The following is a 13,904-nucleotide window of genomic DNA, read 5'->3' on the forward strand; positions in this document are numbered from 1 at the left end:
CACCTTCACATATATACATGCATGATTAAGTTGGCATGGGACACCTAACAGTCTAACACCTACCAGCTGGTGCCGGACTATGTAAACTAGGTACGGGAGGATCGTAGAAGGTTCGTCCTTCCTTCCTCTATATCCTACAAATTTTGACACACTACTCAATTTGATCATGTCATGCATCTATTATGTACATTGCTTTGTTTCTTATTGTCTATTGGAAATTTATTGGAAATACGGATATAAACTCAACCCACTGAACATGGCTTCTCTCCAGCACGGCAGCACCATTAATTAATTAATACAAGAACAACGTTACAAGGTGGGAATTAACCGTAGAGCCTTCCTCCCCCCTTCCCATCCTACTCCATAATAGCATATTCCCCCAGGTATCTTCCCTTCACCTATACCTAAGAGACATATATGAATGAAGTGTACCAGAAATCTGAGCATGTTATCATACCCTTTGCACGGTTATGCATTACTTATTAAAGCTTTAATACATAATTCATAATATAATAAATAGATTTAAAAATAAATTTAAATAAATATACAAGTAGGAATGAAGGGTGGAGCAGGGCAAATTTAGAAACAAGGGTTGGGTTAAGTTCAGGGTGGGGTACTTGAGTTTAGGTTCAAAAACAGGGCAGACAAATCTTGGCCCCACCCTGCTCTGTTGCCGTTCCTGCATACTGTGTAAATAAGCATCTTTTTAAGATCTTTTTTTTTCTGTTTTGGAAGTTTTATTGATTGTGGTTACATTTATTTAAAATTCTCCTAATATACGGATTTATTAGCCTAAAATTGATCGACCTTAAGAAAAATGTGATAAATATAATACAACAGAAATATATAAAAGCAAATCCGTGACATTCGATTCAACTGATTTGTAGTTTGGTAGTATTTCGCCATCCCACCAAATGGCAAAAGCAGCTTTATTAGAGAACTGGCAATGACCAAAGGTTGTAATTATAATGTTATAATTAATGGCCTGTTCAACCGGATTTTGGACCCAATTAATATCCAAGTAGAGACTAGGAGAGAATTCTGCAGAATTGAAATCCAAGCACAGCCAGATCCACCCCACTGGGCTTCTAAATTATCCACACCCAGCATTACAGGTCGGGCAATACCAGGTCTGTGGGGTTCTTCCTATTAGAGAATAAAAGCTTATCAGGGACCTCACCTAATTGTTTAACGTTTTGGGTTGAAAAGTACTCGTTGACATTGACATGGTATCGTAATTTGTTTGACGAAATGGTTTAGTGTTAGATCATTGTTATTCCCATTATAACTAATTAGATTTTAGCATAAGATATGGATGGGTATATATTTGTTCACACTTAAGCCCAATATTAAATAACAAAAACCTATTCCAAGGCTTTAACCTAATAGCTAACAGCTTAATCTTTTTGGTTGAACGGTTTTTTACACTTTCCCTCATACAAGCTTCTTCTTTCCAACATGATGTATCTACTTAAAACTCTAATAGAAAGTGGGATGTTGGAATTTACTAGTGTTTTAGGTAGGGGTGCAAATGGATCGGATCATGATCATGATCTGATCTGATCTGAGATTCGATCCTATTTGGTTGAATTTTGATCACCCCCTATCCGATTCAAGAATATTCGATCCGATATATATTATATATTAATAAATATAAATATATTTAATACATATATATATGTTATATATTTATTTATAAATATATATTTTTTATATTATATCTTTATAAATTTGTTATATTATTTATTTATTATTAAAAACATGTATATATAATGAAAATAATTAAAAATACTTGTACTTTTGTTTTTACTTTATTTAAATTAGTATATTTTATTTTTTTTCTTTTAATAATTTATTAATTAAAAAAAAAAAAAACAAATCGGATCAGATCAAATCCAAATATCTGATTTACGGATAGGATTCGAATTCAAATCAAATCCTATCAGATTCGATTGAATCTTCGGATTAGATCGGATCTGACATGAACAATGTAGGATCGGATTCAAATTATCCATTTGTGTCCCTAATTTTAGGGAAACCAGATCAAAATAGCAAGTAGTTAATAATTTTTTTTCACTCCTTTTACATAAATACCCGTAACCTGAGATGGGATTTCTTAAAAGCAAAAACCTCGCGTGAACATTAGTTTTAAGAGCACCACATCCAACTATGCATGGGAATATTTTTCTATGATTTTAACTTACATGTACGGGGCATGTTTCCAATGCGTAGCTAAGTAGATGCTGTGTGGTGTTAGCATAGTTGTTGGGTTCAGGAGATGTAGCATTTCAATCCAAGGTCATTAAAGCAAAATTTTAAAATATTAATCAGTGTGGTCACAAGAATGTATGGAAGTAGATGTAGAAGTGAAATTTGACCCATGAATTGAATGGATGATAAGAAGAGGGAAGGCTCGAAGCTCAACCATTTTGATAAGGTTTGCTCACAGATCTCAATAAACCAACGGGATGTCGGGATTTCCTACTCACTTTTCCTCAATAAATGAAGGAAATGCAGGAGAGGAACATCAGAAAGGCTACCATGTACCATCCGGTCCACAGTAGTGTATACATGATAAAACCGTAACGGTATCCATGTTTTACCACTGAATTGTGTTTGGAAATTGGAATAGCATGTCCAATTGTCCAAATAGTCCGACAATTTGAAAGCGACGATGACTACTTGGTGGTTGGTGCTAACGCCATTTGCTCTTGTTAGTTTTCAATACGCATGCATCCAAAGCATCAACAATATAGACAAAAGGACATGAATGACTGACCAATAATATTGACAAACGTCCAACCCCATCAATTCTCTCTTCTTCTAAATTAAGAAATTCAATACCTGACCTCACTTAATTACATTACATGTATAACATATAAACACCTAGCTAGCCTAGCTACTATAACAAACCCATTTGACCTCCTCTTTATCATCCTTCATCCATCAATCAAACAAGATTCTCTATGTACCCTTCACTCCTTCGAATATTGCAGCAATTAAGAACAGACGACCAGCTCCAGCTAGCTAATAATCAGCCTTTTTCTTTTCTTTGGTTTTACTTAACCAAAACCAACGGAGCTGGGGGGGATCCATGCCAAGCCAAGACTTTTGGAGCAGAAGCTGAGTCCTGAGTCCTGAGTCCTGCCTGACTAGTGTGTCTATACTTATTTGAACCAAGAGAGGATGAGAAATTGGCCTTTGACATAATCCACTCACTCATGAATAAGAAAACAAAACGTAGCGGAGACGGTGAAATGAAAAGAAATACATGGAAGAGCTGGGTTTATCTCTCCTTTTCGGCGCTCTCTCTCTCTCTCTGGTCCTAATCCTTCAATCACGTCCATTTCTGACCTTTTGAATATCTCCATGATTCATGGGGCCCACCCCATCTTCACGTATAATATGGCCTTTTCATTTCTTAACTATAATAACTATATATTTATTTAGTGTAAATTGTAATATAATAAATAAATTCAGAGTGAAAGCCTTTTCTCGTGATCGATCAAGTAATAAGCGTTAAGGAGCGTCGTTTCACGTTCACTTACCCACACCTCTTCCGTTGGTCCATCCCCATCAGCGATTCAACTCCCATTCTTCTCCTCCTCTTCCTCTTTCTCCTCCGTCCCCCACCTCTTTATATAACAAACTCAACGCCCTACCTCACCTCAACGAATCAACAACAACACAGTCACATCGCATACTAGCTCAGCTCACACCAGAGAAAGAGAGAGAGAGAGTAGCGAGCCATGGAAATGGAATTCGAGCCTGATATTGATCCAACCCCCATACCAAAGCTTTCCCTCTTTTCTCTCCCCAGTCATGGGCTTCCTGAACCTCCCGGGATGTGTACTCCGCCTCCCCGATCAGCCCAAGCTTCCGTTCCTTTCCTGTGGGAAGAAGCACCCGGCAAGCCCCGACCCACCAGCACCACCACCGGCGTATCCAAAGCCAGCAGTTCTAAGTGCTTAGAGCTCCCACCGCGGCTGTTCTTCACAGAAGCCAAGATTACTAATTTGCCCTCCCCGACAACGGTCTTGGATGGCCCTTATGTGGGTCGCTCTGCATCTTGCACCGCCACGTTTGGCAGAGACCGTGATGGTTCCTCCTTGTTTGATACTACTCCTGACGGATTACGCTTTGGTTCAATATTTCACAGCAAGAGAGAGACCAAGGGGAAAGGAAGCTACCTTAGCTCTTCTGGGAGGAAGGTCTTGAATGGGATTGGAGAGAATGACGGGAATAACAAGGTGAAGATTACAAGATTTAGAAGGAGCGGTAGCCTCCTCAATCTCTCTCTCACAAGGTCTCATCTGTGGGTAAGTAGTTTAACCCAACTTCCTCTAATCATCTTTTAATTTATTTTTAGAGTTTTAATGAAGATGATCTTATTGAGGATTTTGATTGATTCAAATGTAGAGACAATATATGGCTTGTTGCTAGTAAAAAGAAAAATTAAAAAATTGGCTGAATGTGTATGTTCACTCCTTTTAATTAACGGTTTTCTTTTGGGTTTGATCTTTGCTGTGAAACCCAAATTTTGTATCCTTATCATTAATTTCCGCTTTTTCATTTTGTTTTCAATCGGAATGAACTTCTGATTATTTTTCTTTTTAGAAAAAGAAAGATAACAGTTTTTCTTGAAAGCACTCTTCCATCTGCCTAATGAAATTTGGAATAAATATAAATAAAACGTCTAAGCTCTATCTATTGATTTGGCATCTACTTTTCTTCCAAAGACGCTGAAAATTCTTCGTTGGCTTTGCTTTTTTTTCTACCGTTACGTGCAATGCAGGCGAACATTTCTGAAAGCTTTAAGCAGGTGGTCCCATGGCGGAATGGTAGAAAAACGAAGAAGAATGGTCCGTCGATGTGATGCTACTCTACTGTTTCTTGACACGTGGTGCTTCAGTCTACTGCGCCCGCGTTGAATTTGTAAATGAAAGAAAAGTAAAAAAGTCGAATAAGAAAGCAAGAAAGGGAAAAAGAAAACAATGTTTTCGGTGATTATTAACTGCTTTTCGCCTTAGTCTAATTATTACGACATATATGATGAAAGTGTATCGTCATCATCATCATCATCATTGTCCGAACATGTAACAACGCTGCACATTAAAGTAACTAGTGGCTTCTATATATGAATTTTATTGGTTTATTTTAATCAACATGCATGCATGAAAATGGTGCAAATCAAAATAGAGAATGACTGATCAGCTCAGCTCGGATTAAAATTTTATAGTCTCACCGTACAGGGGACGACTCTTAACCGTGAATTGATGTTAAATTCGTGGGTAGAATGCGGTTTATAGGGAGTATTATTAATAGATTATGGGAGTGTAATTCAAAATTTTGCATTGGGTTGCAGAGTAGTTAATACCAGTGAGTTCTATTATGATCGCTACAATGGCTATTTCTCTAAAATATATTTTCATTTAGTCTTATATGTGCACATATACACACACAAAAAAAAGGGATAAGAGAGGAGAAGAAGAAGAAGAAAACTGTAAATTAACTGAATAGAACTTCTACAATACAGATATTTTCGCCGCATGTATTACTTAGGCTGCGTTTGGAAATGATGTAAATGAAGTGTAAATCCTAGTTCAAGGTACTTTTGCCCGGGTTTGGCAACATAACATTTATGCATTGATAAATGACAGATCAATGTATATTTACATTGATAATAAGATGTAAAAGTATATCAATAAAAAAGAATTAAATTTGCATTCAAATGGGCTTTTGAGAAAAAAAAAGCATATATTTTATTGGAAATCGTGTTTACATCCATTATAACTTAAAATGTATTGGTAAATTTGTCAATGCAAAACTAATCCAATTTTACAATTTATATAAACTATTTTATACTCTACACATTTGCATCGTTTCAAACCCAATCCTAAAATTTTCTATTGTTTCGTTCAAGAAAGTTGAGTTGTAGCAGCGGCAGAAGCAGCCAAGGACCTTTTCTTCTTGTAATTGGCTTTGAAACAAGCCTGCCTTAGTTTCTTGGATTTCTCTGTTAGCTCCAACTCCGGTAGTTTCTCCATCTGCCTCTCTTGTGTCCTTCTAACATCTCTACTTCTCCTGCCATTCCCATTTCCTTTTCCCACCCACAAATTCAACAGGTGGTAAGCAGAAAAACAAAATGGTAAAACTGTAAAAGGTGATGAAAGAAACTTAGAATTATAAAGCTACTGTTTACCCACATGCCACGCGTACACAATACTACACCAGTGGTCTCTCTGTATGTCTCACGAGTCACGACTGATGTATGTCATCATCGGTCATTTACTGATTTTGACTTTGTGATGAAGCATTTATAAACATTAAACAAGCCACATCCTGTCGTTTACTCACTATTGAATCGATTGGTAGAAGTTGACCAGACTGTGAGGAAGCGAAAGGCAGGAAAACCTTAAACAATCCTTTAATTTGTATGGGGTTTAATTAATTGTATACCTTTCTCTACTACCAAACACAGCCTTCGGATGGGTTAAAAAAGAATGGCAAAAGTAATTAAAGGCAGCGTGTTGAATGAGAGAGGATATGCTTTTGATCTTCCGGTGAGGTCATCTCTTGATTTGAAGCTCCCGGCAGCGTTTCTTCAATACCGTCAATCCCACATTCACTACTGGCAATTTGTTGACTTCCCATATTTAACGAGAACCTGGCTACTCACTTGTGTATACCCGATTTTAAAGCTCTTTCTCGTCCTTCAATGGGAATTGGGAATTAGGTCTCAAACGGTTCGTTGAATGAGGTTCGGCACATGAACCTCTTGAAAGGTTAGCCACTACTCCACTTTTTTTTTTTTTAGGTTTCTCTTGAATGCCTCATCCGCCATCTAATTTTCTAATAGATGTAAAAAACGAAGGAAACTCCGTCAGAACATAAGTTTATTGTTCTGGGTAGCTTCTCTTTTCTTGCTTTTTCCCATGTGGAGGGTATTTTTTACATTTGAGGGTTCAGGAATTTTGATTAACAATTATATTATGGCTTATTATGGTTACATTACCATACTCAGTGAACCACTCGATAGAATATCTTTTGAGTTTTGATTGAAAATTGGTTTCATATTATGATGTAAGATAATACATCAAATTATATATTTTGTTCTTCTTGAGAAATCGTATCTGAATTTTCTGATTGGTCTTATTGGCAATTCTCTGTATTTGTATCAATTTTTTGAATGAATGAAATCTGCTTTAAGCCTTAAAAAAATCTCCATATACAAATGTTTTAGATGGTGTTCGGTAACATTGCCATTTATCAAAAAATCGGCACCAAGTCAGTGCCTAATAGGTGTTTCCTCAATGGAATTTGGAATTTTGTTTAGTTGAGCTGCTTAATAGGTTTTTCTGGGGTTATGAGAGAGCCATCCATTGGAGTAAACGCCATTTTGTCATTTCCCCCAATGGTAACGCATTCTTTTACTGTCTGGCTTATGTGGTGCCTAATGGTGCCTCATAAAGTGAAGAAATGTATTGTTCCATTTTTCAAGACAAAATTCATACAACATATTTCTTCACAAACATCCCCTTAATCCTTTAGAAAATTCTTAATCTAAGTTTTTGGCTTACATGGAGTATCATCTCGTTATAGTATTGGGAAATGAGTCACTCCTCTTATGTAGCCACATGAAGCAAAATAGCAAATTGTTTCTTAGTGATCATGCATGTAAGGTGTGTGTAACTACATCTTGGATTATTTAGATGAATAACCAACTTATCAATGTATATTATCCATATGAGTTGTAATTGGATAATCATTATCTAAGTAATGAGATAATCATTATCCCTTACTGAACCTCATCATTATCTCATTATCTCTTCTAATCATTCCATCATTATTTTTTGTAATCATCGTGTATATATACACCAAATGAATACAATCAGATTCATTAGTTTTGATCCCCAAATCATCCTAGTTCTATCTTGGTATTAGAGCCGAAAAGCCCCATGGCCTCATCCTCTTCTTCAACCCAAACCTCCTCCCTCTCACCAACTATTTCTCCCTTTGGAAATCTATCCAACCTCATTTTGATAAAGCTCAATAAACACAACTTTTTGTTGTGGAAAGCTCAATACGAGCCATTGCTCGATGGCTTTGGATTGATGGAATATCTCGATGGCTCCAATAGATGTCCTAAATGCACAATCACCATAGAAAAAGATGGTGTAAGGACTTCAGCCACGAATCTAGGTTATGTTCAATGGAAAACTCAAAATAAGTTGTTGCTAAGCTGGTTACTAGCAACTCTATCTAACAGTGCTCTCGCTCAAGTAGTAGGTTGTAGATCTTGTCATGAAGCCTGGAGTAGTCTCCACCGTGTGTATGCTTCTACCTCATGAACTCACATCATGCATCTGGAAAATGATTTGCATCATATACAGAAGGGGTCGAAGTCAATGTCAGAATACCTACAAAAAATCAAGGTGCTTAGTGATTCTCTTTCTATTGTTGGACAGACACTATCCACTGATGATATAATTTTATACACTACTGGAGGACTAGGACCTGACTACGACTCCCTGGTAGCAACCATCACTACTCGTGCCGATCCCATCTCCCTTGAAGAACTCCATGGTTTGCTCCTTCAACATGACCAGCAAGTAGAATGACACTGCACTTCATCAGAATTCAACATGGTTGCTAATGTTGCCACGCATCATCCCTCCAACAAACCTTCTTACAATAACAACTCTCAAACAAGGGGCATGGTGGTGCCCCATCCCGAGGAGGTCAAAGCGGCAGTTGTGATTGTGGTACCCATCCCTCTTCTCAGTCACAACCTAAGATCACTTGTCAAGTTTGTGGCCGCTTGGGTCATTCTGCTCAACTCTCATGCTATCACTGATTTGATCTTACTTAACAAAATTCTAATTCTCTGCCACAATCCAAAGCTTTGATTGCTTCAAATACACAAGATTCTTCTGACACTGACTGGTACCCCGACACTGGAGCCACAACAAGCCTCAACAATTTTTCTCTTCATTATAAATATCAAGGCAATGATAAGATCGCAATAGGGGACGGTACAGGTTTGCATATATAACATATTGGAAGTTCACTCTTACATTCCAATTCTCATACTTTCAAATTGAATAGACTATTACATGTGCCTGAGATTAAACACAATTTACTCTCTGTTAAGCAATTTTGTGAAGACAATGACGTCTCATTTGAATTTGATGCTTCTAGTTTTACTATGAAGGACAAACAACTGGGGACACCTCTTCTCACCGGACCAATTAAAGATGGTCTTTATCACTTATCTACTACCACTAATAAAGCTCAAAATAAGGGACCAATGGCCTTGGTGGGAGTTTGAACGACTAAGATGGTTGGCATCAGGGGCTAGGACATCCACAAGTCCATTTGGTGCATGATATACTTCAGCATCATCAGTTACCTATCACTACCAAACCCACATTTAGTTTTTGTTCTTCTCGTTCTAAAGGAAAACATCATCGTCTTCCTTATGTTCCTTCTACTAATGTCATTTCTGAACCACTTCAATTAATTTATTCAGATTTGTGGGCCCTTGCCCCTATTGCTTCTACAAATGGTCACCATTACTATATTTCATTTGTAGATGCATATAGTAGATATACATGGATATACCCCTTATAGCCGAAATCTGAGGCACTCTATACCTTCATTTTAATTCACACAATGGTTGAAAAACAGTTTGACAGGCCCATTAAAATGTTTCAATCCGATGAAGGGGATGAATTTCTTAAAGTATCATCCAACAATTCAGTTGCCTTCACTCTCATGCCCAAAATGGTGTTGTGGAACGAAAACACCGACACATTGTTGACACCGGGCTGACCCTTCTTGCTCAAGCAAACCTACCTCATTCCTTTTGGTTGGAAGTATTTACCACCGCCGCCTTCTTAATCAATCAACCATCACGGAATGCCGACCATGCGTCCTCACTTGAGCTTTTATTTGGTAAGTCCCCAAATTACTATTTACTGAGAGTTTTCTGTTGTGACTGCTATCCAAATCCCAGGCCTTACAACAAAGAGGAATTCAATTTTAGATCAGAATTGTGCACCTTTATTGGCTATTCAGATGATCAAAAGAGCTACCGCTGTCTTCATGTTCCCACTGGCCGCATTTACACTTCTAGAGATGTATGTTTCATGAAAAATCATTCTCCCGTACAAGATTGGTGTCCTCCCCAAAGGCGGAGCAGCGATCATCCCCATCATTACTGGGCCCTCCTCTAATAGTACGTCATGCCTCGGCAACTCACCATGACAGCAATGATACTATTGATAGCCGCTCAACCGATCCGTCTTCATTGGTTTCTCCTCCACCTGGTGCTGAATCGCCATTTCCATCTCATATAGATTATGGTTTTCCTTCTAGTCCATCATCTGCAACTCATAAGGTTATTGCAACATTCTTTCAGCCACCTCTTCATTATGAGTCCACTACCACATCATCCCATGCCATGCAGACCAGATCCAAATCTAGTATTTATCGCCCAAATCCGAAATATGCTATGTTTTCTCATACGATGGACGATGATGAACCTACATCATATACACAGGTAGCAAGAAATCCTCGATGGCATGAAGCTATGAATGTTGAATTTGGTTCTCTTCTACAAAATAATACATGGTCTTTGGTTCCTCTTCCATCTAACAAACAAGCTATTGGTTGTCGCTAGGTTTACAAGATCAAACGCCGGTTTGATGAGTCTATTGAGTGCTTCAAGGCACGCCTCGTTGCTAAAGGCTATCACCAACAGGAAGGCATTGATTTTGAAGACACCTTTAGTCCAGTGGTTAAACCAACCACTGTGCACTTAATCCTTGCCACGGATGTCTCTCTCTCTCTCTTGGACCACTTGTCAATTGGATGTAAGTAACGCCTTCCTCCATCATCTCCTTGACGAAGAAGTCTATATGGTCCAACCGCTGGGTTTTTGCTCATCCTTCATATCCAAATCATGTTTATAAGCTCCATCGCTCTCTTTATGGCCTTTGCCAATCTCCAAGAGCCTGGTTTACAACATTGCGAGATTCTCTTCTCACTCAAGGAGTCACAAAATCGAAAGCTGATGCTTCGCTCTTCATATATCACACATCATCGGATATCACCCTCATTCTGGTGTCTGTGGACGACATCATCATTACTGGATCAAATGCTTCCATGATCCAATCCATTATTGGTCGCCTCTCCAATGAATTTTCTTTACATGATCTCGGCCCACTTCGCTTCTTTCTTGGCATTCAATGTACACAGACATCTACTGATCTTCATCTTCCTCAATCTCAATATGCTTATGAGATTCTCAAGCACACAAAGATGACCGAAGCCAACCCATGTTCCACACCGATGGCCAACAGTACCAAGTTTGTTGCAAATCCTTCCTCACCCTTTGAGGATCCCTCTCTGTTTCGTAGCACTGTAGGTGCCCTTCAATATCTTATAGTGACACGACCTGATCTAGCCTACTCCATGAACAAAGTATCACAGTTTATGTCTCAACCATCTATATCTCATTGGGTCGCTGTTAAGCGCATCCTGCGCTACGTCAAACACACCCTTCATTTGGGTCTCACTATTACCAAGAGTTCATCCTTTCAATTATATGGTTTTAGTGACTCCGGCTGAGCTAGTTGCCCTCACGATCGGCGCTCCCATGGCGGGTACTGCATTTACTATGGACCTAACTTGGTATCTTGGGCATCCAAGAAGCAGCCAACGGTTTCCCGCTCTAGTACAAAAGCAGAATACCACTCTCTTGCTCATCTTGTTGGGGAACTAACAGGGCTTCAAATGTTACTTCAAGAGTTGGACATGCCTCCCTCCTCTCCTCCCGTCCTGTTGTGTGACAAATTTGTTTGAGACAAGGTCCAACAAAAGTAACTTCAAGTGCGCTTTTTTGTCCATTGTCCATCAAACAGATAATTTCACCAAACCTCTTCATGTTACTCGGTTCAGTTCTCTTCGTGACAAGCTCATTGTGGCTCCCCCAGTTTCGCTTGAGGAGGGTGTTAACTGTACACGAGATTATCCATTTGAGTTGTAATTGGATAATCATTATCTCAATAATGAAATAATCATTATCCCTTACCGAACCTCATTATTATCTCATTATCTCTTGTAACCATTCCATCGTTATCTCTTGTAATCATCGTGTACATATACATCAAACGAATACAATCAGATTCATTAGTTTTGATCCCCAAATCATCCTAGTTCTATCTTTTAAAACCAATCGGGAGGGAAAAAAGAGAACCAGTTCCCGGTTTTTCCAGTCTGACTGTCTGTTCGGTCCGGTTTTAAAAACCATGGATTCAACTCTTCAGTAACTCTCTCGGTTGTTACTCCCTTCTTTGTCATCTCCACTTTAGGCAAACGAAAATGATATTTCTCCGACTGATGACTGACAATAAAGCTTGGTATGCAAAGTCTTTTATAACTTCACTGATTCCAATTTTGATCAAGATCAAGCATTTGATAAAATCTCATCATCGTCATTGAGAAGGTGATTCTACTCTACATAAACCCCTGGAGAGCTATGAATTATCTCATGCAGATTTATTTATTCAATATTTTAATATTAATGTTGCGATGAATATCCCCGTTCGTGTTCATCAATACAAATGCCTTGCCCGTTATTGTTCTTTTTTGTGCCAGAGTCGAGCATGAGGTGGCAGGATGTCGGATTCGTCATCGGCTGGATGTCGATCGTTTTGAATACTTGTGACAACCCAGAACTTGTTATCCAATTTCAAGCCCTATCTGGAGATCGGCTCACTGAGGACATCATGTCACTACCTGTACCTGGTTTGCTGGCAGAACCTAGAGATCCTACAACGACTACTAGTAAGGAAATATCATAATTACTGACCTGTTCAACATCTTCAATTTTGCTTTCTCCACCGGCCGACAGTGACAGAACCTACTCCGTCAATTGTTCGAGAGAGCTCTTCTTTTGCACCTTCGAAACTGCAACTGCTATATATCTTCAGTTATAATTGCCAGCATGGCTAACGTGGACGGGCCGGGGAACTACATTTGGACGTACCAGTTGTAACTCCGTCAAAGCATGGGAGTTACACTATAATATCGGCTGTGTCAAGTACTGTCAAATGGTTCCTCTATGCTTTTACCAGATAATTAATTCATAATCCTTTGAATGTTTCTCTTGTTAAAGCATTACATGTCTCGACGGATATGGAGCCAAGTATGCCAAAGCTGGCAAGTTTCCTTTATCTTCAACTTCAATTGGATACTTTTCATTTAGCTCAGATGAAAATTCTAATCTCCTGCACTGTATCGAACCATTTCCAATCCAGGCCAAACCAGGTTTGCTAACTGAATTCTTGGCCCTTTTTTTAAACCGAACCAGGTTTGCTAACTGAAACCAAACTGATTCATCCAATTGTCGGTTTTGTTCATCAGTTTTTTGGTTTTTTAATTTTCATAGTATTATATAAAATAAATATAAAATATTATATTATAAATAATAAATAATGTGTCATATATTATAAATATATATATATACCAGTTGGTTCGATTAATAATCGATTTTTTATATTGATTAATAGAAACTAAACCAGTAACTTCTGTTTTCCGAACCAATTAACTCAGTTAACAAGAATTTTCAATTCGGTTTAGTTTTTTGGTTTTTTGGTTTTTCTTGTTCACCCCCTAACTACTTCATTTGGTATTGTCTAGATGAACATAGACGCAGATTTCAGTCTTAAAAGACATGTAGAGACTATTTTGGAAGCTGCTATCTCCCAAAGTCCAACCAGCTCATTGAAAGATTGGCGAGACAGTTATATATCTCCCCAGTTCCCATCGACTAAATCTGTAGGCTGAGGTGGCAAGCCCTCAATTGGAGTTCGCATTTCCGCTCCACAATGCCCCAC

The 13,904-nt window shown here is 38.3% G+C and overlaps 1 protein-coding gene and 1 long non-coding RNA gene across 2 annotated transcripts; both read left to right on the forward strand.

Moving 5' to 3' along the window:
* Positions 1 to 3,505: 3,505 nt before the first annotated feature.
* LOC148881003 (uncharacterized protein At4g00950-like) lies at positions 3,506 to 5,165 on the forward strand. Its single transcript, XM_088963190.1, has 2 exons — positions 3,506 to 4,319; positions 4,796 to 5,165. Exons 1-2 carry the CDS (start codon positions 3,750 to 3,752, stop codon positions 4,874 to 4,876), a joined length of 651 nt encoding a protein of 216 aa, XP_088819316.1. The 5' UTR covers positions 3,506 to 3,749; the 3' UTR covers positions 4,877 to 5,165.
* A 1,362-nt stretch (positions 5,166 to 6,527) lies between these two features.
* On the forward strand, positions 6,528 to 13,248 carry LOC148881004 (uncharacterized). Its single transcript, XR_016105585.1, has 2 exons — positions 6,528 to 6,785; positions 12,664 to 13,248. It is a non-coding gene; the product is annotated as an uncharacterized LOC148881004 (long non-coding RNA).
* The last annotated feature ends 656 nt before the right edge of the window (positions 13,249 to 13,904 follow it).

Source organism: Nelumbo lutea, chromosome 1, assembly GCF_056320005.1.
Source record: "Nelumbo lutea isolate HS-2025 chromosome 1, American lotus-T2T, whole genome shotgun sequence".
Classification (NCBI taxonomy): Eukaryota; Viridiplantae; Streptophyta; class Magnoliopsida; order Proteales; family Nelumbonaceae; genus Nelumbo; species Nelumbo lutea.